This window comes from Arvicola amphibius, chromosome 11, assembly GCF_903992535.2.
Source record: "Arvicola amphibius chromosome 11, mArvAmp1.2, whole genome shotgun sequence".
Taxonomy (NCBI): domain Eukaryota; kingdom Metazoa; phylum Chordata; class Mammalia; order Rodentia; family Cricetidae; genus Arvicola; species Arvicola amphibius.
Window position 1 is genome coordinate 109,268,709 of NC_052057.2, and position 25,082 is coordinate 109,293,790.

At 41.9% G+C, this 25,082-nt stretch overlaps 1 protein-coding gene across 1 annotated transcript; it reads left to right on the forward strand.

Annotated features, from left to right (window-relative positions):
• Window positions 1-200: 200 nt before the first annotated feature.
• Window positions 201-23,317, forward strand: Dnajc25 (DnaJ heat shock protein family (Hsp40) member C25). Its single transcript, XM_038347031.1, has 4 exons — window positions 201-586; window positions 17,685-17,837; window positions 19,950-20,420; window positions 22,190-23,317. Exons 1-4 carry the CDS (start codon window positions 257-259, stop codon window positions 22,310-22,312), a joined length of 1,077 nt encoding a protein of 358 aa, XP_038202959.1. The 5' UTR covers window positions 201-256; the 3' UTR covers window positions 22,313-23,317.
• The last annotated feature ends 1,765 nt before the right edge of the window (window positions 23,318-25,082 follow it).

Consider the following 25,082-nt stretch of genomic DNA (forward strand, 5'->3'; position numbering starts at 1 on the left):
TCTGCCTCCACCTCAGAACAGACCCAGCATCTTGCTGCCAAGGCTCCGCAGCCCACCGGAAGCGGCCCGAAGCGGCTAAGGCGTCCTTCTCACCTAGCAACGTCCGGGGAAAGGAAGTGGCTGCGGCGCCACGCCCCCTGCGCCTGCGCACAAGCGCGGCCTGCTGACGTGGACCGGGCCGCTGGGCTGAGCCCAGCGCTGTGGAGACCGGGGGCCGCTGCGGTGGAAGAGCGGCGAGCGAGGCGGGCGGAGTGGGATGGCGGCGCGGCTGGCTGCGCGCGGGGCACCGGGGACTGCCGGCCGGTGCCCATGGCTGCTGCTGCTGGCGCTGCTGCTGCTGGCGCCGCTGCTGGCGCGGCCCGCCGAGGCCCTGGTGGAGGGGCTGTACTGCGGCACCCGTGACTGCTACGAGGTGCTGGGCGTGAGCCGCTCCGCCAGCAAGGCGGAGATCGCGCGAGCCTACCGCCAGCTGGCCCGGCGCTACCACCCCGACCGCTACCGGCCCGAGCCGGGCGACGGCCCCGGGGGCGCGCCGCCGAGCGCCGAGGCTTTCCTGCTGGTGGCCACCGCCTATGAGACGCTCAAGGTGAGGCTCGCGGGCGCGGATGGGGTGACCGGGAATTTGGGTCTCCTACCTGGGTGGCCAGGTCCTCCACGACCCCGGCACCGGGCGGCCGCCTCCTGGATCTCTCGGAGGTCCGCGTTTCCCCCACGTGGCCGCGAGAAAGAGCCACCTCGGCCCATGGCCACCCCCTCGAGTCTTGGAGGACAGCCAGTTCTCTTTTTGGGCGGTTGTTATGCAAAGCTTTGCACTTACTTTATTTTTGGTGTAGAAGCATTCTGATAATTCGGAGCATGCTTGGAAAGCGAGGATTGTTAGTGCTAGGGTCTGGGATAGGACAGAGGAAAGGAAAGATACGGAATACTGAGCTGATCCGTGCCAATTTGATAGGACAGAAGTTTGGCTTCTAGGATGATGTCGATGATGACATTTAGCTTAGGTCCAAAGAACTAGAAAAAAAACCACAAAAACCAGTGAACTCTCAGTCCAAAGTCTGGACGTTTGACTCTTGGCTCTGACACTCCCGAGTGACCTTGGATAGCTGTTTCTTTATATCCGTTTAATAGACTTGGGGCAGAAGATTGAAAACTATTAGTAGGGATTGATTTTGATGTGTTTAGTGATTTAACAAGGTTTTATTGTGTTCTGCGGGTGTAGGGAGAGTTAGCCTGACACCTTTTTCTTCTGTTACCGTAATATATGTAAGAAATTACCTGTTCGAAGTCATGCTTGATGGAGGTGTTACTGTTTCAAGAGCCCCGTCATCAGAATAAACAGCCATTGTAGTGTATTTCTTAGGGTTTTTTTTTGGGGGGGGGGCAGTCTTTTCTGTCTGCTTTTAATGACTGCTTTCAGTAGCTGTGCTATCATTTAAGGATGGATTCGCCCTCCAGATTAGCTTTACAGAGCTGAAAATACGGTCAGGTTCCTTTTCCTTCAGGCCATTTTGAAATTTGGAGCTATGAAGAGCGTGTGCCTCACTTGCGAAGTTTTCACTGGCCAGTGAGATTACAGTTTTTACTGGCACCTGGCTGAGGTATTATGTGTGAGAAGTTGGCAAAGTGCTGACATACAGGGTTTAGTCCCGGTATTGGAGCAAAGAATGAGAGCAGACTCCAGAGAAACCAGAAAGAACGTGCCCCACGCACAACAGCCCAGCACCTGAAGACCCAAGCTGTTTGCTGAGGAAAAGTGACAGTCAGCCTGTGCAGTGATGTTTTGAAGGCTGCTTGGGTGGGCACAAGGGACCCTGCTGAGAGAGCTTCCTGGAGAGAGCAGTGCTGGCAGCTGTTTCCTCTCCTGGATTTTGTGGGGCTGGAGGTGGGTGGGTAGGCTTGGTGTGGGAATGGTGATCATGTTCTTAGGAACTTTAAAAACAAGTACCAGGACTAACGTGTAGAAGTAGTGACAGCAGATAGCATTCTTACTGGGAGGACCCCAGAACTCAAAATAGTGTTGCCTTTTTCTTGGAGAGACTGTTTCAGAGGCCTTATCTGCTTGTTCCATGTGATTGTTTCTAAACCTTTAGATCCCTAAAGTTTAGAATTGATTTATCAGTAAATAAAAAGCTAGGTAAATAATGTGTCCACTCAATAACAAGGGATTTTAGGCAGTTAAAAACTAGTGTGCTAAGTGGGTGTAGTGGCATGAGCCTTTAACCCCAGCACTCAGGAGGCAAAGACAGAGTTTGAGGCAGCTGGTCGATAAAGCAAGTTCCAGGACAGCTGGAGCTATGTGGGGAAACCCTGTGTCAAAAACACAGACTGACAGACAGACACATACATACATACATACATACATACATACATACATACATACAGTCGGAGCTATATGGGGCAACCCTGTGTCAAAAATACAAATAAACACGGGGAAACCTTGTCTCAAAAACACAGATAGACAGATAGATCGATAGATAGATAGATAGGTAGATAGATAGATAGATAGATAGATAGATAGATAGATAGATAGATAAGATAGATAGATAGATGTAGAGAAATGGATGGATGGATGGATAGATGGATGATAGTAAAATTAAAAGCCAAACAAACAACTTAGTGTGTCTAGAGTAACATTTTACTTGATTCTGAGGTATGTTTATAGTAGCTCCAAACACCTCCCAACAGGGACTAGAAAGAGAGTGGCGCTTGTGGGGAAGGGACCAGGGGAGTTCTGCACCCACTACCAAGCTGCACTGCTGATGAGAACAAGCAGGACTCTGAAAAGTTCTATTTGGAGTTTAGGGGTGAATAAAGGTTTAGCTTCTTAATAGAGCTTGGTAGGATCTGCTCTGCTCATTGTATTGCCTTCACCTGGAAATGGAATTTTAATTGCTGTGCTATTGAAGACAACTAAGTGGCCTGATTTGTTTTTCTCTCATAACGGAGATCTGAGAAAGTTGCCTGAGAATACTTTTTCTGGGTAATGCAAAGATTTAATGAAGGATGCCATCCAATTTTGGAGGGCCAGCTTGAAGCAATGGCGGTATAATCAGTGTTCTGTTTGTATTATAGTCTTAGTCTGGACCAAGGATTTGGGAGGGAGAAGAGATCTGTGAATTTTGCAGAGAACTGATCAGGTTGGGTGGCAGGAGAGCATGAGTTGCAGAGGCTCTGGGATGGAAATGACACCGGAGCCGAGCCCTGAATGTTGATAATAGGTGCATCTTCAGTATGGGGTCGGGATTTGTATAAGGCATCAGTGGATTGTCATTCTGGGGTTGTTTTGCTCATATTAATGTCCTTTTGAGACAAGGTGGGGTGTTTTGGGGGGTATTTTGTTTGCTTATTTTAAGATGGTGGTATTTAAAAAATAAGTATGGTAACAGGATTTAAATACAGCTAATGAGACAAGACGGTAAGACACTTGGTCATTACTAATTTAGCAACAAAAGATTCTGCCTATGCATATAGACTGTGAGAAAACCCAAGAAAAGGATGGGTAGTGGAGGGCAAAGGCTGTGCCCAGGTGCTTATGCAAAGTTATACTTAGTTCTTGCTAGCAAGTAATTTACGATTTGGGTCACACCGTGACTTTAGACTGGTATGATTTCACACGGTGCTGTATGGTTAAGCTAATGCAGAGGTGTTTTGATTATTTAACTATTGGGCCTTGAGGGAAATCATAGGCTTTGGAAGGAAGCAGACTCACTGGCTGAGTCTGCCCAGAATCTCCTGAGGTGGAACACTCTACTCTGACCATGTGGCCTTATGTGGCTATAGCACTTATCACACTACACTGTAAATTTAAGTAGTTCTTCTCTTTGCCACTAAGCCTTGCCCCGTTTTTATTATCTGTGTATCCGTAGGACCTAGCACAATGTCTGGCACATCAGATACTGAATATTAATTAAGCTCACATTTGGAGGCGATTGAGGTAGAATGGAAATTGGAAGTGAGTTTCTGGCATTTGCCGTGGTTCTGTGCAGCCTGCTCTGCTGTCTCACTCCAGCGGTGGTTTTAGAGTGCTGCGTGTGGGTCATTGCAGTGGGACGGCTGTGAATGAAACGCTCCTGCAGGAGAGAGATTGTACTGTCTACTTTAGTGTCTTGATGGTTTTAAAATGAGAGCAAAAATAACTTATGAATGTAGGTAAAAATGAGATGAAATACAGAAAGCACAGAGTAAGCAGATGCAGACACAGCAAGAAAAGATTGAATTAGAAAAATTATGATTGGTAAGAAATGAAAGAGTAGATTTTGACATTTCACAAGATCACAAGAACATAGAAAAGGTCATAGGAATATTGCTGGCATAAAGGTTGTCTGATAAGTTAAAGAGTGTGTAAGGAAATTAGATCTGTCTTGCAAGCAAGGCTTCCCAGAGAAGAACAATGCTTGTTTCTCTTTTTGTCAGTTACTGAGATGGCAGGATCCCTAGTACTTAAAGAGAATTTGGCAAAAAGAGGACTTTGCATTCCCTGGCCTGTGTTATAACTTAACTTGCTGTTGTTTCTTAGCTGTTTTCTTACCCGTTTCGTATACTCTGACATCAGGTGCTAGGGAGGGGATTAGGAGAGGAAGATAATGGAAAGTACAACTTTCTCTCCTTAGTTTTTGTTTTGTTTTTAAACTAAAAATTGAATTTTGTATATGCTAGGCAGGCACTGACCTATATGCCCAACCTACCTTCCTTTTTTTTTTTTTTTTTTTTTTTTGAGACAGGGTCTTACAATGTAGCTCTGACTATCCTGGAACTCACTATGTAGATCAGACTGGCCTTGAACAAACAGTGTCTCCTGAGCACTGGGATTAAAGAGCTATACCACTGTGCTGGTCTAGACCTTTTATTTATTTGTTTATTTTGGTTTGGTTGGTTTTGGACAGGGTCTTAGATAGCCCTGGCTGGCTGGCTTCAAATGCTCTTGGGCTGAGGATGATCTTGAATTCTATTCTTTTACTCTGCCTCCAAGGGTTGGGTATAGGCTTGTTCACCACACATACCCATCTCTGTTTTTCAACCTTAATTCTACTGCAGTTCTCATCTAAGTTACTCAGGTTGACCTTGAACTCACTGTATATCAGCCAGTTCTTGAACTTTATGGTCAGTCCTCATTAGCCTTCCAAGTAGCTGGGATTACAGGTTTGAGCTCACAGGGTCAGGTTGACTTTAAGCTTTTATTAAAACCAGAGAGACAGATACTTATTGTTTGGTCATGAATTACTTAATTTATATACTACAGTTCATATTTCAGTGTGAAAATGAAGCAACTATTCTTGGGGGATTAGCAACAAATAAATGTCCTCTCGGAGCTCGATCTGGAGGAAAGCCGCACGGCTGGCGGTGCAGAGGCATTTCTGATAGAGCAGAAGTTCTAAGCAGTCAGGTACTGTATTTTTTCCAGACACTCTTTGTTTTAAGGAGAAGTTGATGGCACTTTTTAACATTCCAGATCTTTTCAGCCATGAAGATTTTAATCAGCTGTTCTTGGTAAGTGGGTACAATTAACTGTCCGTGCCCATGGTTTCTGCATTCAGGGATTCAGGCAAATTTAGATGGAAAATATCTGGAGGGGGAAAATGTCTGGAGTTGTAGCTCAGTTGGTAGAGAGCCTACTTAGCGTGCATGAGGCCCTGGGTTTGATCGCTAGTCCAGCAAGTACTTTGTGTGGTACAGCAGTTCAAGGTCTTCCTTGGCTACACAAGAACTTTCAAACTAGCCTGTGCTACCTGGGACCCTGCCTCAAAAAAAAAAAAAGTGCTTGTATTGCACGTGCTTTTTCTTTGTTTTCTAGACAGTATAGTGTGATGATTATTGCTTAGCATTTCCATTGTATTAGGTATTACTAAAGGAGGATATAGGTAAAATATAAATGTTGTGTTATTTTATATAAGGGGTTGGACATCCCAGGATTTAAGTATCTACTTTGGTCCTGGAATCACCCCTTCCCCAGTCATACTGAAGTATGACTATCATGAAAATAGGCAAATTATCCATCACAGTTATGATGGTAATAAACAGCCACATTACATAAACCTAGAGATCAGTGGTCCTAACCCTCCTAATGCTTGATCCTTTAATACTGTTCTCATATTATAGTGGCTGCCAACCATAAAATGATTTCATCGTTATTTCATAACTGTAATTTTGCTACTGTTAGCAGTGTAAATATCTGCTAAGTAGGATATCTTACATGCAACCCCAGTGGGGTCTTGACCCCCAAGTTGAAAACTGCTGCTATAGATCATAGACTGAATGTGGTTTTAATTTCATGTCTACTCTGATTGAGCATGACTACCTGCAATACTTGTAAGGATTCTGAGGCCTTTTCTGTGATTAGCTGCAAGGTGTGATGTGGTTGATTTTTCCCATGCGTTCAGAGTGGTATGGTAGCGCTCCTACCTCATTTACTTTCAGTTATGAAACCACAATAAAACTTTTTTTTTCTGATCTCTGAATTTGGGTTGTTATTGCTCATCTAAGGCTGATTTTTATAACATATGCTTAATTCTGATGCTGTGATTACCTAGTATATGATATGTCAGCAGCTAATCAGAGCATTTGATCAACCCCAAACTCCTAATGTGATATAATTTAGTAAAAAACCGACTAGTTGACACACTAACCCCCATTGCTTGGTCTTGAATGCAGGATCTCATACACACTAGATGAGTACTCTACCACTGATCTCCATTCCTAGCCCTAGCAGTTGACACTTTAACTTAGCTCCTGCAGATCTATCATAAGGAAGTTCTGAGAAATCAGAGTGCAGACATCTTTCCTAAGTTGCTTTGTAAACTTTTTGTAGATCTGTTTCTAGTTTGGAAGCGTGTAGAATACGCGGGAAGGAAGCTACTTCAGAGGACTCAGTTTGGGATTAGATGGTTATGAGTGACCTGTTCCCCTTTCCCCATTTGAGATAGTCCTGGCTACTCTCAGACTCATGATGTAGCTGGAGAGGATGGCCTTGAACGCGATCTCCTGCTTCTAGCTCAGAAGTCCTAGTATTCTAGTGCTGCACTACTAAGCCTGTTCTTCAGTGATGTGATGGTTGTGTGCGTGGTGTTTGTGTGTTGCACTTTACCCATTGAGTCACCTCCACAGGCCCCATCCCTAGTTTCTGTGCACTGCTAGGGATCAAACCCTGTGTTTTGAGCATTCTAGGCAAGCACTCTAACAACTGAACCATGCTCTCAACTCAACTCTTAAGTTTTTTTTAAATGTCTGAACTTTATATTTTGAATAGTTAAAACATGTTTTGAGATAGAAAAATAACACAATCTTGTTTGTTGCAGCTCAAGGAAAAGATGAGTTAGGGAGGGCAGAGGGTGTGAAGGAATAGGAGCCTGCAGGCATAGGACTTGTGTGACCAGGACATTTTTTACAGAAGCAGCTCCTCTGATCTGTGACCCACTTACCAGCCTGGAGCCGCTAGCACAGCACACTGTGGGATCAAAGGACTGGGGTTAACTGTCCAGCTTCTCTGTTTCCACTGCACAAGGCTCGGATCTTCTGACCCTTGGCTTGTGACTTTTACTGTTAGGGAAAATATCCTCCAGGAATTGGGCATTATTTAGGTGTCTCTTTGTATGTTTGAAATTAGAAAGTATATTTACAGCAGAGACTAGCTCAGTCTTAAGCTCCTAATTTCTTGTGATGCTAATTAATCTCTTTTGCCTCACTCCCCTTTTAAAGAGAGAGTCTTGCAAAGTTTTCTATGGCTGGCTTCAAATCTGTAATTCTCCAGTCTCAGTCTCCGGAGTAGCTGGGATTGTGGATGCTGCTACTGCTCTGCTCTTTCTAGCTAATTTTTTTCCTGTTGCTGCTTAGTTTTTTAAATTTGTTTTTATTATTATTATTATTATTATTATTATTATTATTATTAATTATTTTGTGGCGCTGGAGAGTAAACTGAAGATTTTGATCATGCTAGGCAAGGACTCTACCTGGAAACTACTTCCTTGTAAGCTTTGAAGTCTTTTCTTCATCCTTATGCTATACTTTTCCTTAGGCTGCTGTCTTTATGCAGTCTTTTCTATTTTCTAAAGTCTTTGATGTGTGTGTGTGTGTGTGTGTGTGTGTGTGAGAGAGAGAGAGAGAGAGAGAGAGAGAGAGAGAGAGAGAGAGAGAGAGAGAGACTTTGGTCTAAATGACTAAGAAAACCAATGTGATAATGACAGTTCATTCAAAGGAGAAAAGTTGTTGCCTGTTCCCAGTCTGATAGGGTTGCTGAAGTGCTGATAAGGTAGTAACAGTTACATTCCACTGGATGCCTTCTGCCTTACTATGAGCACAAATCGTTGGTTTTACTCCTGGGTAACTTTCTCAAGTTACAAAGCACATATCTTGAATAGTAGTGGATAATCCTTGGAGGCTCCAGAGCGTGCAAACATAGCCAGTAATTTTTGTCCTTCCCATTTTCCTCTGCTCACCAGACTTGCTTCCTCATCCTTCATGCTTACATAAGTCACATATTATACATAATTAGTAACTTCAGTATCATGTTCAGTATCTCCTTTGATTCTTTTTGTTTGTTTGGTTTTTTGAGACAGGGTCTCTAGTCAAAGCCCTGGCTGTTCTGAAATTCACTATGTAGTCCAGGCTGGCCTCACACTTACAGAGATCGACCTGCCTCTGCTTCCTGAGTGCTGGGATTACAGATGTATGCCATCACGCCTGAGTGCCTTTGATTGTTGTATATCCTTTTAATTACCAAGTCCTCCATTGTAAGAGTACTTTCTCACCAGGACCGCTAGGCCACAAATAATGACACAGAAACTTATTAATTACGAATGCTCAGCCTTAGCTTAGGCTTGTTTTTAACTAGTTCTGATAACTTAACCCATATTTTTTAATTTACGTTCTGGCACGTGGCTCATTACCTCATCTCTGTACTGCCCATCCTGCTTCCTCTACATCAGGCTGGCAACCCTGCCTTTCTTTTTCCTGGAGTTCTTTCTCTCTGCCTGGAAGTCCCACCTATACTTCCTGCCTAGCTATTGACCATTCAGCTTTTTATTAACCAACTACAAGTACACCAGTACATCTTCACAGTGTCAAATATCCCACAACATTTCCCTATTTTTGTCTAAATAAAAAGGAAAGGTTTTAAGTCTGGTACAGTAAAATTATATACAATAATAACAATATCAAGTAAGAATTGCATTCACAAAGTCCAATATTTGTCAAATACTCCATTATCTACCCTTTCTTGGTGAGTCCAAAGTTTTGTACCTATCTAGTCTTCAACTCTATCAGAGACCCAAGAGGGATATAATATTACCTGAGTAAACAGGAAATACAGAGCAAACAACTTCTAAAACTATAGAACCGACAGAGACATCTGGCTGCCTGGACAGTCACCTGAGATTCCCCTGTAACATTGGGGCATCCATCTTTGGCCTACAGGCTTAGAATATCTGATAAACTTTTCTGTGAAGCCAGAATTTTGAAGGACTGTCCTACCTTGTCTTGGCAAAGTTTAATAGTCGCCCCTTTCTGGGGGTCCTGCTTGTCCAGTTGAACAGCATACTCTCAGCAGTCACGGCAAAGGCAGTTTCTTTGCCCACTGACTTAACTTTGCTACAAAGAAAGCAAACTCCATATGGAGGTTCTTCAATGCCCATCATCCTTTTTTTAAGTAGATTGGTGCCAGGAGCAGATGTGTCTCACTGTCATGAAAAGCTTTAGGTTATTAAAACATCTTATGTGTCATACTCTTTAAGTCTCTGAAGTATTTGAAGACTACTTATCTATCTAAAATATATCACTGTTTAATTTTGAAAACATACCTGACTACAAGTTTGATTACTATAGATGACTACTAACTTGTACTTAATTATATATTACATTTTTAAGTGAGCTGCATAGGTATAATACCTTAAACAGGAATAGAAACATATATGCAGTATAATGAGAATAATCTTAAATTTGTATAAATACAGAAAAAATCCATACCAATATTTTAAAATTTATTTTACATATGAATGCTTTATCTGCATGTACAACTTTTTGCCAGAAGAGGGCACCAGATCTCATTACAGATAGTTGTGAGCCACCATGTGGTTGCTGGGAAATGAACTCAGGATCTCTGGAAGAGCAGCCAGTGCTTCCAACCACTAAGCCATCTCTTCAGTCCCCCAATATAAAATATTTGAGACTAGTAGTTACACTTTTAGTTTGGTTCAGTAATTACCCATTTATCCTATCATTTCTATAATCCCCCCCTTTTTTTTTTCCAGAAATTCCTGAATCCAACCTACCGTGTTTAGTTTTTTTCCTGACCATGACCAGTAACAACCTGCAACCAACCCTAAACATAATGGCAAATATTCATAACCCACTGAGTGACCCAAAACCACCCACCCCAACTCTTGGAAATGTGGACATCGTGTTCTGTAGATTGCTGCCTGTTGTCTGGATCGTGTTCTATAGATTGCTGCCTGTTGTCTGGGGCAGTGGCATATTCAGGGGATCCTGAGAAAATCGTGATGATGATCCAGCCCTAGGAGAGCTAGCTTTATTATTTTTGTTTAGTCACTGTGTGATGGGGAAGTGTAGAACTTAATCTGAAGTTCTGACTGGAGTAGTCTGAGACTGAGCATCTCAGCCAGTAACTGTAAAGTTGTTCTGGGTGTAGATTTTTGAGGAACCTCTAACAGAGGCACCCTGAGAGGCTAGATTGTCCTCATTAGTGTCTGATCCTTTTTTTTCTCTGAAAACACCCAAACATTTAAAGGTAATATACTTATCTGTAAATGCACAAGTATGGAATGTGTGGTGTGCATAAGTCAGCTAAAGATGTTATTTTTTTGTTCTATATGTGAGGAGGTAAGAGGCATCTGTCAACTTTATAAGTCCATTTGTCTGCATATCCAACCTGTAATATAATACATGATGAGGGCTCTGTAATTAACATGATTTATCATATCTCATCCAGTCTCAGCTGTTTCCATGCAGAGGGATCAGCAGCACGTCATTTGTCCTGTAGTCTTTCCTGGCTTCCTTCCCCCGTCTGTAGCCAAGATCCTCAGAGAGTCTCCCCAGGTCAAATCTGATCTCTATTAATTTTGAAGGAATCCATAGGTTTTCATTTCCTGTGGAAACAAAAGCGCAATCTCTCCCCTAACTCAACATACTTCCCAACTTCCGTTCTGAAGCCAAGACATCCCTGAAATATATAGACTGACTTAATTCAGCACTCCCTTCCATAATCCAGTGTCTCTCAACAGCTGTCTTTCTCTGTTCATTAGCATTTTAAAAATTCAAAATTAACCAAACACTATTAAGGTCTAAACTCCCTGTCTTGTAATATTTTCTGCCCTTATGTGGCTAATTATTTTTATTACTTTACTCTTTCTTTAAAAACTGCACTGTTATTTTTAAACTACTTACTTTTTTCTGTGACTTTATACTCATTTCCTTTTATTTCTTTAGCCCCTAAGCACAGTTTTAAATACAATGTAACCTGTTCAGAGGTTCTTTCTCCCTCTTCCTCCCTTCTCCCCCTCCCCATTTCCTTCCTTTCTGTTTCTTTTGTATTTTTTTGCCCATTTGTTGCATTCCCTGACCTTTTGAGCCAAACTACCTATCCTCTACCATGACAGGATAGGCTCCTCCACGGTTGGTTGTGTCCCCCTTGGTTCCATGAAAGCCTAGCTTCATGCTGGCTGGTACCAGCCCTGGAACTGCATTTTCCCGTTGCAGCTCTGGGAATTTGTAGTATCTGCCTGTGGCAGGTATTTACACCCAGTATTACGAGCCTAATCAAGAGACTGTGAGCTCCAGGAAGCAGCTTGCTTGGACCTTTTGTTTTTCTCTTGCTTGCTTACTTGCTTGCTTGCTTTCTCAGCCCTTATGTGGATACATTTAGTTGGACATTAGGCACCAAAAATATCAGTACTTTCTCACTGGGACCACCAGCTCACAAATAATGACATGGAGACTTATTAATTATGAATGCTTGGCCTTCACTTTGGCTTGTTCCTAACTAGTTCTTATAACTTAAATTAACCCATCTGTTTAAATTTGTGTTTTGGCCTGTGGCTCCTTACCTCATCTTCACACTGCCCATCCTGCTTCCTCTGTGTCTGACTGGTGACTCTGCCTTTGTTCTTCCCCGAGTTCTCTCTGCCCAGAAGCCCTGCCTATACCTCCTGTCTAGCTATTGGCCATTCAGCCTTTTATTACATCAATACAGCAATACATTTTTACACAGTGTACACGTATCTCACAACACTCCATATTCCATTTAATCACTAAAAGCTATTACTCATTGATCTTTTTTTATCTTTGCTTTTTTCAAAATAATACAACAAAAATGTCTTCAAAATAAACATTACACTTAATGCAGTTGTCCTCAAACTTTGAAGCTTTTCACTTTTGAACATCAGAGACAGTAATACTAACTGTGACAAAGCATGTAAGATCGCTCTGTAGACCAGGCTGACCTCAGACTCACAGAGAGCCACTGCCTCTGCTCCCGAGAGCTGGGATTAAAAGTGTGCACCACCACGCCTGCCACATATAAGACTCTTCACTCAGTATTACTTTTCTGTACTTTTTCTATTGCTTTCCAATTGTCCCCGTTACTTAAGCTGAGTCTCTTCTGCTATTCAGTGCTTCTGTACCTTAACACTCGGTTCTAATGCTTGTACCAAGGCCCAGCATTTCCTTCTTGCTTTCTAAGACCCAGCCCTCTTTTCACTGCATCTCTTCTGTGAGCCCCATTGCCATGGCCAGGGCAAAGTTAGCACATGAAGTCGTGTTTGTTGTCTGCTCGCTTCTTCTGGAAAGGAGGCTCTTGTTGCTAGGACCTTGTCTTACTGTTCTCACCTCCCCTGTGTTCAACATGGGGCTCATTGCTTGTGTTCTTACTTGATGAATAGAAAAAGAGGAAGATTTAAAAAAAAAAAATAAATAAAAAAAAAAAAGAAAAAGAGGAAGATTTTAAAAACTGAGGTGATAGGTACACATTGATACTGTTAGCTGAGACACAGAAGAGCAAACCTGCTTTTGAACTTATTTCAACAATTCATTGGAGATATTTATGGTTCATTTAAAAAATGTTCAGGACATAGTTGAAAGGAGGAGGAGCCAGGGAAAGTAAACATGTCACAGGGCATAGATAGTTGGATCATGGGCCTTGAGAAGTTAGTTCACATAAGTTGCACTTGTGATTACTATCGGTCAGGGAACAAGAAAGAACAAAGAACTGATAGCAGTTAATTTTCTTTAATGTAATGACCTGGAGAAAAATGTGAAGGAACAGGTTTTATTTTTGAAACATCATCATTTGTGTGTGTGTGTGTGTGTGCGCGCGCGCGTGTGTGTATGTGTGTGTGCGCGTGTGTGTATGTGTGTGTGTGCGTGCGTGTGTGTGTGCGCGTGTGCGTGTGTGTGTGTTAATAAGATTAATACGTATTTTTAAGAATGAGCAAAATATGATTACATTTTCACATAGTCTTGATTTCTGGCCTTTACTGTCAGAAAATGGTTTCCTTATTCTGCATAATAGAACGTTTTGATGTAAAATTGGCTGCAATATTTTATATTGCAATTCATGTTTGTTGAAAGTAAAAAATGCATAGTAATTTTAAGCCAAGGACATAATGTTTTTGTTCGGGGAGGGGGTGGTCATTTTCACAAGAGAAGCAAGGGCTGCTTTGCGTGTGGGTTTCCTTTGTTCACTTTTGATCTAGATATTGGTGGTTGTGTTCCAGTCCTTCTGCATATGCCCAAGAGGATTGGGAATGGATGGACACCAGCAGAAGCGCCATTTACTCCTGTAGGAATTAGAAACAAGGAGTATATTGCCCTGCTTGTCGAGGCTCAGGACAGAGAGGAAGAAACAAGTAAAAAGGTTTTGATTTTGGAAAGAAGTTGGAATCTCCTGACCCTGGGACCTTAAGATGCACAATATTGCTGAAAGGAAAAGTACCTACCTTATTGAAAGGTAAGACATTAAACTATTCAAGCTGATTTAGCCACATTAGCATATTTTCATAAGCTGTAAATTCAAGCAGCCATTTCTGTTGCGCTGAGGTTTTGTGACATAATCACTCATCCAGCCTTGCTGGTGAGCTGCAGACCTGTGTGGCTGGAGAGAGATGTGTAAGGAGAAGAAACTCTTAAGACATTTCACATCATTTTGAAGTGACATACTGACTGCCAGGCACTGAGCTAGGCCCTGGGAGCATAGAGGTTAATGAAAACCCTACTACCCACCGTCTAAGAAATTCTCCTTCAAGGACCAGAAAACAGTGACGGTTATGATGTGATAAGTGCTATAATAAACAGGCACTAAGTGTGGTGTGAGTGTTCCAGGGTAAGGGATCGCAGTGCAGGGGTGGTAGAGTCGCTAGCACACTCAAGGGCCTGCGTTCAGTCCCCATCACCACAAAAAGGTGTTTGAAGCAGTAGGATTCATGACTCATAAGGTTAGAAGAAGGGAATATGCTTCAAATTAGGGTTATATAAGAAAATGGATTGCACTGTCTGTGCGAGGAATGGTGAGGTATTGCTAGGCAGGTAGGTCTGGGCCAGTGTGGGGTCTTGTTGCATGCCCAGGAAATATAAACTGACTGTGGGGAAGCATCCCAGATCAAATGAAAAGCCTGTGAGCTCTGTTCTAAGATGTTTTAGAAGGGAAAACACTATTACAGTAATAATACACCTTAGTTCTCTCATATGGCCCTTAAAAGGAAGATAGCCGTTCTTATTCTGTCTTTGGCTACATATTCTTGGTGTCTGTATGTCTTAAACTTTGTAGATTACTAAAGAATAGGATCTCAGCTGGGCGGTGGTGGCGCACACCTTTAATCCCAGCACCCAGGAGGCAGAGGCAGGCAGATCTCTGTGAGTTTAAGGCCAGTCTGGTCTACAAGAGCTAGTTCTAGGACAGGTTCCAAAGCCACAGAGAAACCCTGTCCTGACAAACCAAAAAAAAAAAAAAAACATAGGATCTTGACCTTAGTCTGTTGAGAGAACTCCTTTTCCACTTTGTACCAACTTTGATTATCTTTTAAATTTCATGAATGCTTCAGCTCAAAAGTTGTTTTCATTTTATAGAGGAAAAAAAGGTTTTACAGTAAAAATTCAGTAAATGAATAAATGCTATAACAAGGAGGTGGCCAACTTTTTTTGCTCTCTAAAAACCAAAATAGGCACATACATTTGTGGTGTCTCTTAGAAAAAGAAACGATCCTAAGAGAAGTCAGATTTGACCCTGTGACCTCGTAGAGTATTGTAGCGTATTAGAAAGCTCTGAACAGCTCTAGGGTTCTCTGAGGAGAGGCAGATAGTAGGGTGGAGCTTTAGCCACCACCCTCTTAGCGCAGTTGAGTACCTGACATCATAGATCCAGAAACTGAGAAGATGGTGACCCTGGGGGAAGGTCTGGACAGATCCTTGAGCAGGAATAGCACCTGTGTTCATAGAACGCGACCTCACTAAGAGAAGGGGAGAGAGAAGACTGAACAGGCACATAAGGTGTCAGTGCCCTCAACTAGGGAGCAGCAGAGAAGCTGGACAAAGGGCTCTGTGGGGGCTGGTGGTAGAGGGTGGTAGGAGTCTGACTTGAGTGTGGCATTTAATTCAGAATTATATACAGTCTGGTTGGAGCAAAAAGAATCTGTTTGAATACATTTCAGTAGGTTGGAAGCTTGGGTTAAAGCTAAGTTTCAGGCCTTATGAGGACATTTCTATAAAACTAGCCACCAGGACCAAAAGCGTGGTGGAAGAAGAGGGAAATTCTAAAAGGATATCTTAAAGTACTGAGACACCCCTGGAAATGTGGGCTGGAGGTGTGGGTGTCAGTGTCCAGAACTGCCTGTGTCTGCTGTAAAGATGGACTTCTAGGTCAGAAGCTCTGGGGTGTGATGGTGGCTTGATAAGGAGTGTGGATTCGTGGCGTCGAGACGCCGTGAGAAAACCCCTTCATGACAAAAGAGAACATAGAAGGAGTGGGTTTGAAGACGGCATCAGCCCGAGCCCACACCTGCTTATAGAACAGTCAGTTCTTCAGCCCTCCACACAGTCTGTCTACAGTGTTTAGAGAGACTTCCAGCTAACTGAATGCTGACTTTCAGATGCTAGTGAGACTTTCACCGAGCATTCTTTCTAAAGTTCAGTTTTTAATGGAAAATACATGACAATTTTAATAAACATAGGAAAGAGTTTATCATTAGCCAGCTTTTTATTTTAACTATAAGAAGGTACAAGTTGAAGGACTCAAGGCAGCAAGCTCTAAACAGACCTTGTAGCATCCACCCACAGTGACAGGCACTGGGTTGGATTTTGAAATGTCTGTTACTCAGAAGGTGCAGCTTGATAAATGTTGATTGGTTTAAATTAGAAGGTCATCCTCTTAGGTTGTTGTTATTTCTGCAATGCTTTCTATTGCACGTCATCTAAAGATCAAAGATTTTGTCTTGGTCTTAGTGTACCATTTTCATAAGATGGAACAAGTTGAAAAATAGATTTCTTTCATCTTTTGAGATAAAAACTATCATATATACTCCAATAGCTCCTAGGTAGCCCAATAAAATATTGGCATTTATCCGTTAGAAGCTGATCACATAAAAAGATGAACGAGACTTTTGAGAAATGCTGATTATGGTGGAGAGATGCTGGGGGAGGGACAGAGAAGTGCCCGCTGGTGTAAGCATGGTGACCTGAGTTAAGATCCTGAGCCCGCGTGCAGAGGGGTGTGGTGCTGTCCCTCCTGGAAGCTTGTAAGCCACCGAGCTGGGTGTGCACAGCAGTGCACAGGGAGAGTCCCCTACTCAAACGAGGTGGACAGTGAAGGCTGGCATCTGACACTGTCCTCTGCCCTCTACACTTGCTCTGTGGCACTGACATGCCTGTATTCACACACACAGATGTGTGTGCATGCACACCCACACATCTAAACAACTGAAATATAGAACATTCCCCAAAACTTTCACAAGTCTTTGGACAGAATTTATATTAATAAGAAAGGTAGGTTTACTCATCCATGAAGTGGGCTCTGTCAGTGTGTACAACAGTAAAGTACTGCCCTTCAGTAGCCTGTGACCGCACAGTGAATGTCATCTGATATTCAGATCAGCCATGGAAAAGACTAGCACAGGTAGTATTTCTTTTTACAAAGAAAGAGAATGAAGCTCAGAGGAGCTTAGTATTTTGCCCAGGTCACAAAGCTAGACTTTGATCTTTGTCTTGAGCTTAGTGATGTCTCAGTGTTCTTCGGTATGATTAGGCTTAGACTGGCTTCATTTGCCTTTTGCTGTCTTAATCATTGCTTTCAACAGCAATTTCAAAACCTTCCTAGACAAAGCTGGATCCTGATTGTGACTATAAAGGAGATAAACCCTGTTTCCTCTCAGTGGTCTTGAGTAGGTATCAGAATGAAGTTCCAGGAACTTCATCAGGAGCAGCATTAGCTAAAGGTTAGCAATTTTCCAAGTGCTGGGTTTTCCAAGAATACTGAAAATACTAAGGAGTTTAGGGAGTGTTTTTATTCTGCCTTTGTACCTAATGTAAAAGTCCTGAGAACAAAGATGTATACATGCCTTTAAGGTATTGGGAAGTTTTTTGATTTGATATTTTATTTGCATCTTTCATAATTCTGAAATTCTCAGTTAACTGATTATAAACTGAAGCTCTTAGTGAAATGTGTCTGAAGTAGAATATCCCTCACTTCACAGGATGAAGAGACACGGAGAGACTATGACTACATGCTGGATCACCCAGAAGAATACTATAGCCATTACTACCACTACTACAGCAGGCGCCTAGCCCCAAAAGTGGATGTTAGGGTGGTGATTTTGGTCACCGTGTGTGCCATTTCAATGTTTCAGGTGTGTATTCATATGTACATATATATTTTATAAATTTTTCTTCCAGTTGTATAATATATATACAAATATATATTATAGGTAGAACATACATACCCTCCTCCCCAGACCCCTAGCATTGGAATCTTTGTCGTCAAGGAGTCTAAGAAACTAGTGGCTATTCTACCAGTCGCCTTTCTACTGCTGTGATAAAGTACCATGACAGAAACAACTCAGAGGAGGAAGAATTAAGCCAGGCGGTGGTGGCACACATCTTTAATCCCATCACTGTGGAGGCAGAGGCAGGTGGATCTCTGTGAGTTTGAGGCCAGCCCGATCTACAGAATGAATTCCAGGACATCCAGGGCTACGCAGAGAAACTATCTCCCAAAACAAAAAACAACAAAAAAAAAATTTTACAGTTCCAGAAAGAGTCCATAATGGCGAGGAAGGGCACAGAGGCAGGTAGCAGGTAGCCTGAGGAGGGAGCCGATCACATTTCATCATGCTGCTGTAAGAAATCCTGCAGCCAGTGGTTACCCACCCACTGGGGCGTGGCCTCATAGTATTTATGCTGCTGTAGAGCATGTGTTCAGCCTCTTTTTCCAACTGCGGGATTCAGTTTCTGTTCTTTGTTCCAGCAGAGTATTCTGATTTGTGAGTCTACCCCTGAATAAATAGTCGTCTATTTCTCAGTTCTGAGCTACTGTGGGATTTCTTTTAAGCGTCCATCTTCATCATGCAGAAAGTAGAGGGAGCAAACTGGAAGTGGAGCAAGGCTGTAAACTCTCAGAGCCCACCCCAGGGCTGCATTTCTTCTAGCAAGGCCACCACACCCCAGACACCTGAGTTACAGGGGACAATTCTCATTCAAACCACATAAATGTCATTGCATAGCTACAAACCCTTTCAACCCTATTTTTTCTCATCTCCCTCTGAATAGTATTTGGTTCCACACAGCCAGACGATATGTATTTTCAAAGGACTTTTCAGTGATTTCCCATAAACTTGGAAAAGTTAAGAACACCCTTCCTGTGACCTAATAAGGCTGGCATTCCATAGGCTGATGCCAGCAGTGCTTGCCTTCTTTGGCAATCCCAAATACCCCACAGAGTTCTGCATGCCCAGAAGGGGCTGCTGCTCAGCTGGAAAACCAGTGGCTCAGATTCAAAGCGCTGCACGAGCTCCATGTGTGGTTTTAAAACACCACAGGGGTCTAAGTTCAGCTTGGAGTGACAGCTTCCCTGTTATTCTTAAACTGTTCTTCTCATGTGCTCATTTAGTAATGATTAGGAAGAAACCGGCAAGTCTGAGAATGACTTCTCTCTTCTTTAAATGTTTTATTTTGTGTATATTGATGTTTGCCTGGTGCTTGCCAAGATCGACATGTGTCCCTAACCCTGAGCCATCTCTCCAGTCCTGAAAATTGCTTCTCTAGCAACGATATTCAGTTTAAATAACAAAACATTCTTATTAAATGCTGAGATGGTATATTTCAGCTTCCTAGCATTTGTAGAAGTGTTGCCCTCCTCCTCTCTTCCGTTTCTGGTGGTTCCAGGATGTTACTAGTGTAGCACCTGAGCATGGGTGTGCTGTACGAGCAGCACAGCCTTTTCTGAGAGTTAAACCCTCTGAGGTTGAGCATATTTATGAACTATGGGAATTTTCTATAACCAAATGAGTAGAATTCAAATACACTTGAGTCTTTGTGTTCTGAATATGGTAAGCATTCCTGTAGGACATGTAGATATTCAGGAAAGAGATAAAAAGCAATAATGTGGCCTGAGGTTACAGCCTGTGAGGGTTGAAAACGAATGTCTTATTAGCTGTTCCTCTGGTGAGCAAAGGGCAGGGGAGGTGTGTTGCTTATAAAGGAAGGTCTTTGAGCTCAGTGTTGTTAACTGTTTTTTTGAGATAGATTCTTTCTATATGGCCCTGGGTGATCTCCAACTTAGATCCTTCAGCCTCCCCCAGCCAAGTGCTATGGCTGCAGGCCTGAGTTGCCACACTTGGCTGAGACCCTTAGTTTTAGTTAGCTGGGTTTTTTGGGGGAAATGACAGTCACAAGGATTACTGCTATTGCTTTCTTTTTGGTGATTTGCTAGTAAAATGACTTATTTTTATTTTATGTTCTAGTATTTCAGCTGGTGGAATAGCTATAATAAAGCAATCAGCTACCTAGCCACAGTACCCAAATACCGCATCCAGGCAACAGAGATTGCCAAGGAGCAGGGGCTGCTCAAAAAAGCCAAAGAAAAGGGGAAAAACAAGAAGTCCAAAGAAGAAATCCGTGACGAGGAGGAGAGCATCATAAAGAACATTATAAAAAGTAAGATAGACATAAAGGGGGGCTACCAGAAACCCCAAGTACGTGACCTCCTCCTGTTCCAAGTCATCCTCGCTCCTTTTCACCTGTGCTCGTACATAGCTTGGTACTGCCGGTGGGTCTATAACTTCAACATCAAAGGCAGAGAGTATGGGGAGGAGGAGAGGCTCTACCTCATACGCAAGTCTATGAAGATGTCCCAGTCTCAGTTCGACAGCCTGGAGGACCACCAGAAAGAGACGTTTCTTAAGCGGGAGCTGTGGATAAAGGAGAATTACGAGGTGAGTGATGGCTGCGGCCAGCGACAGTGGTGTAGGTCCTCGGGGGTGAGGAGTCCAGTGAGGAATGGAGGTCCTGCTTTACTAGAAAGTGTGACTGTACGTTACAGTGGGACGATGGGTTTTCACTTTAGAGTATCTAATCTAATCAGCTAGTCTTAGCAAAAGTTAAGAGTAGTCTAGCTTGTCAAACTGCAGTGGACTGATGTACATAGGCTGTCTAGCTGGCTTTCTGTTGTTTGCACTAATTAAATTTGTTCCTTTCCAAAACAGCAAGACAGAAAAAAAATGTTGGAATAATTGTTTATTTCAAAATTATTGAGCATAGACTCTTCTGAACAGTACTAGTAAATTTTGGACTGTTATTTGCTTTTTATTTAAGTCAGCTTACTGTACTGCCTTTAAAGCTGGGGCATTTTATCAAACGTTAATTTCCACTGTTGTCAGCTCCAGAAATTACTCAAATGTGGTCAGCAGTCTAGTCACAGTGCTGAAGGCTCCAGCAATCGCATTGTTCCAGGTTCTGATACAATTACTTGGCTAATATAATGAAAATAACTATACATTGAGCACAGTGAAACATTCTTCAGAGATTTAAGATATGTTTGATGTTACATTGTTTTGTAGTCAACTTCATTTTGTTCTAAATAGATCTTTATTGAAAGTAAAATTACTAGGAGTTGTCAGATGTTTGACAAGTAAATATATTCCTGTGTGTAAACCCCCTAAAAATAGGAGATAATATACTATTTTTTTAGCTTTCAAAACTCCTTGAGGGAATGGAGAGGCTCCGTGGGTGAAGCCCTTGCCACACATGCGTGACTACTTTCTAGGGTTCCCAGAAACCACATGAAAACCTGAGCTTGCTGGAGACAGGTGGATCCCTGATGCTCACTGGCCAGTGAGCCAACCAAATCTGTGAGCTCTGGTTCAGGGGGAGACGAAAAGACAGTCTCCTTCAGCCCTGAGCCTCTGCATTTTATATACATGTGCACACCCATATTTACAAACACACACAGGTGTGCGCACACACACTAACACCGCCATCCACGCACACATGCACAGATTTTTGAAAGGTTTTTGCTTTAAATCCTGTCTTTTTAGATTCCTGTATTGAGCTGAATTATATTGCGTGAGGTTTTCTTAGTCATTTTATTATTTGGAAACTAAAAATTAATGTGGCTGTAAAACTGACTGTAAGAAATTGCTCATTTAGTTTTGGTTGACTAAAGCTTAAAGAAATACTAGAAATTCTTGTTCATAACCTGTATGATTTATGCAACTTTTTTGTGACTTTAAATAAAATACTAATTATCTTTGAAAAGTAGATGTAAATTCAATTTCGAGGCAAATGTATACATAAAGCCACTTTGTTCCTTGGTTAAGTAAAAAATTTGAAGGGAAAAAAGTACTAATTCAAGCCAGGTCAAGCATGGTGTTGTATACCTCTCTTAATCCTATATGTCAGAAAGACAGAGGCAGGAGGATTGTGAATGCAAAGTTAGTCTGAATTACTTAGCAAGTCACAGGCCACCAGAGCTACATTGCAAGAGTCCATCACAGACACCAAACAGAGAAGCTGTAGTTCTTGTACAGTTCATTGTTCTGACATTGGATGTTAAAGTACTTTAGTATTTGAGTCAGTCTCCAGAAGGCAAATTGGCACATTCACCTAAAGTTATATTGGAAAACTAGACACTCCATCACAGCAACATGGGTTTCTCTCTGACTTTATGATTGATTAAAGTCATTTATATTGTTTATGCTCATAGGTCTACAAGCAGGAACAAGATGAAGAATTAAAGAAAAAATTGGCGAATGACCCTCGATGGAAGCGGTACCGGAGATGGATGAAGAACGAAGGGCCTGGACGGCTGACGTTTGTGGATGACTGAGGATTAATGGGATGCTGCTGTCCCAGACTTAACTGCGACACTGTTCTCATGGCAGTTGTTCGAGAGGTGCCTGCTGCTCTGAGCAGTAACTGCAGTTCACGAGGATATGATCAAACAGAATGATGTAGAAATCTCAACTTTCCCATAAAACTTTATACAGAAGACATTTATGATGGTTCAATTTTTATAATCTATTTGTGGATTTTGTTAAAAAAGATTTGACATGGGGATTTATTAGTTGCCATTTAAAATTTTTATATGTTTAGTTAAATTTGACATGAAATTTATTAGATACCATTTAAAACTTCTGTGTGAAGTGTTTCTTCTTCAAGGGTGTTTCCTTATGTTTTCATAATGCTACATTTTTCTGCTTTCCTGGTCTATACTTTTACAAAACAACAACAAAGAAATTACAACAGCATTTGATGATGTTATTGTGTCTTTCTGGACACACATTTCTTCAGGAGAGCCATTCAGTGTCATCCTGTCGTTACTGTAGTCCTTACAGGTTGAGTATGCTCACAGTAATCTCTAGGAGAGTCTAGAATCTCTGCGGTCCCCCACCAACTCTACTCTCGATAAGATCAGAAACTCTCCAGGAGAGTGACCACCGTCATGTCCTTGTGGGATGTGCTTGATTACAGTCTCATTATTGGACTGTTTTCTCAAACATTTCTGCAGAAGGGACCTTGTGAAAAGGTCTTTTGTACTACCACCTTGCTGCTTGCTTGCTTGCTTCCTTAATTATGAATTACTTGTGTGGTGAAAATGTAATGCACATGGGGTTATTTACATGAAACCAGAAAGAAGATAAGCATGGCTATGTGCCATTCTCTCTGCCGCTAGAGTATAAATGTTTTTATACATGTGGAAGTGAAAGTAAATGACAGAATTGACTGAGTCAAACCTGATACTATATCAAAGTATTGCATATATTTATATGCAGTACTCCTGTTAAAGGTTTACCTTACTGCTTCATATTAATAAAATGGATGTGATATATCATGCTGCCTGGTAGGCTATTTAAAGATTAACATTGCTTTTCCAACATATAATTTTAAAAGATTAATGTAATATAGTAGATATGCAGGATTTATTTCGAAGACAAGTAAATTAGAGTAGCTCAGTTGGTAAATAACAGACAGTGGGGACTGACTTTAGTGTCCCCTGACACCTGCCAATCTTATGTAAAAATGCCAGGCGCAGTGGCATCCTCAAACAAGAACCTGTCTCAAAAGACAAGGTGGACAGCACCTGAAAATGAAAGTCCAGCTTGTCGTCCGCACACTTAGGCATCTGCACACACACATGCACACTAGCACACAAGCTCAGTCCACATAAATGACAAATACAGAGTGCCATTCTTGCCAACAGCGAAAAGACTTGAGACCAGTTACTTTAATGTGAATGAATTTCAGTTGCTAATTGCAAAAAGAATTTGGTCAGGCTGTCAGTAGGGCTCTTTGCAGCTCTGGGATTCTGAAATGATATTATTATTTAGAATTCTGTGAATTTTAGTTGTAAATATTTTATGCATCGATTCTTCTTTAAGGTTGTGGAGAATCATAGCATACACCGCTGGTTATCATCTGTGGACAGATTTGTGTCATAAGGACCAGAAAGACCTACAAGTACTAGTGTACCTCAGCATTGCCCAAGGTCTCTGATTGCCTGTGTTTCTCCAGTTTCATTTCTGTTGCTGTGACAAAAGTATCACAAAGGAGGAAAAGGTTTATCTGGCTTACAATTCCAGGTCAGTCAGTCATTTTGGGGAAAGGCTGAAACACAAACAGCTATTTATTTCATACCCACCTTGTCAAGAGCAAGGAGACAATGGGTATAGCTTTGCCTCTAAATTGTTCAGCATTTCCTTGCTAAGGAATGGTGCTACCTAAGCTGGCTGGGTCTTCTCCATCACTAACCAATCAAGGTAATCCTCCAGACATGTCCACAGGCCAACCTCATTGAGGCTCTGTTTCCAGTTAACTTTAGGTTGTATCACATTGATAATAAAAACTAATGAGCACACCTATTTATAAGGAAAATGGGAAGAAAGATGTTCAGCAAATGAAAACTGTACCCTTGGATGTTCTTTCGTCTGTTTTTTATTTCTGTATTTGTAGAATTGTCCACGGAAGGCTGCTCATATGGGAGTTGGGGCACAGTCGTTTCATGAGTCAAGGTGGACTCTTCAGAAAGATGGAGGGTTTCCCTTTCCTCAGTTCACTGGGCTTTAGCATCTCAGAATGAAGGAAAGGCCATTGCTTGCTGCAGTAACCATACACTTCACTGTACTCTGCCTGTCTTCCACCAAATCTCTCCGTTTTAGAAACATTTAGAGACAACTAGAGGGCCTTACAACTTCATTAGTTTAGGGGTGTGGGTTGCCTGTTGGAGCATAGCTATTTATTGCTGCCTGTCCATCAGTTCATGTAACTGAAGTCTGCAAAATTGCCCTTTGGGTTCTATTCATATAAATATCTTCATAGCAGATCTGCTATTAGCTGTTTCTTCATTGGTGCATTTCTTATGGATTCTTCAAGTTCTATAAATAGATAAATCCTACCATCATGGATCAGTAGGATCAGCATAGTAAAATGGCCGTTCTATCAGCTACAGATTATAAGCAGTCACCTTTGATTCCCCATCAAAATTCTAATGCAATTCTTCACAGACCTTGAAAGAATAATACTCAACTTCATATGGAAAAAAAAACAAACAAACTCAGGATAGCTACAACAATCCTGACAATAAAAACTTCAGAGATATC

Excerpts from the sequence above, each read along its gene's own strand:
- Dnajc25 (XM_038347031.1), top strand. The coding sequence starts at position 257 with ATGGCGGCGCGGCTGGCTGCGCGCGGGGCACCGGGGACTGCCGGCCGG. Across the intron at positions 587-17,684 it reads CCGCCTATGAGACGCTCAAG|GATGAAGAGACACGGAGAGA; the intron begins GTGAGGCTCGCG and ends CTCACTTCACAG. Across the intron at positions 20,421-22,189 it reads GGATAAAGGAGAATTACGAG|GTCTACAAGCAGGAACAAGA; the intron begins GTGAGTGATGGC and ends TTATGCTCATAG.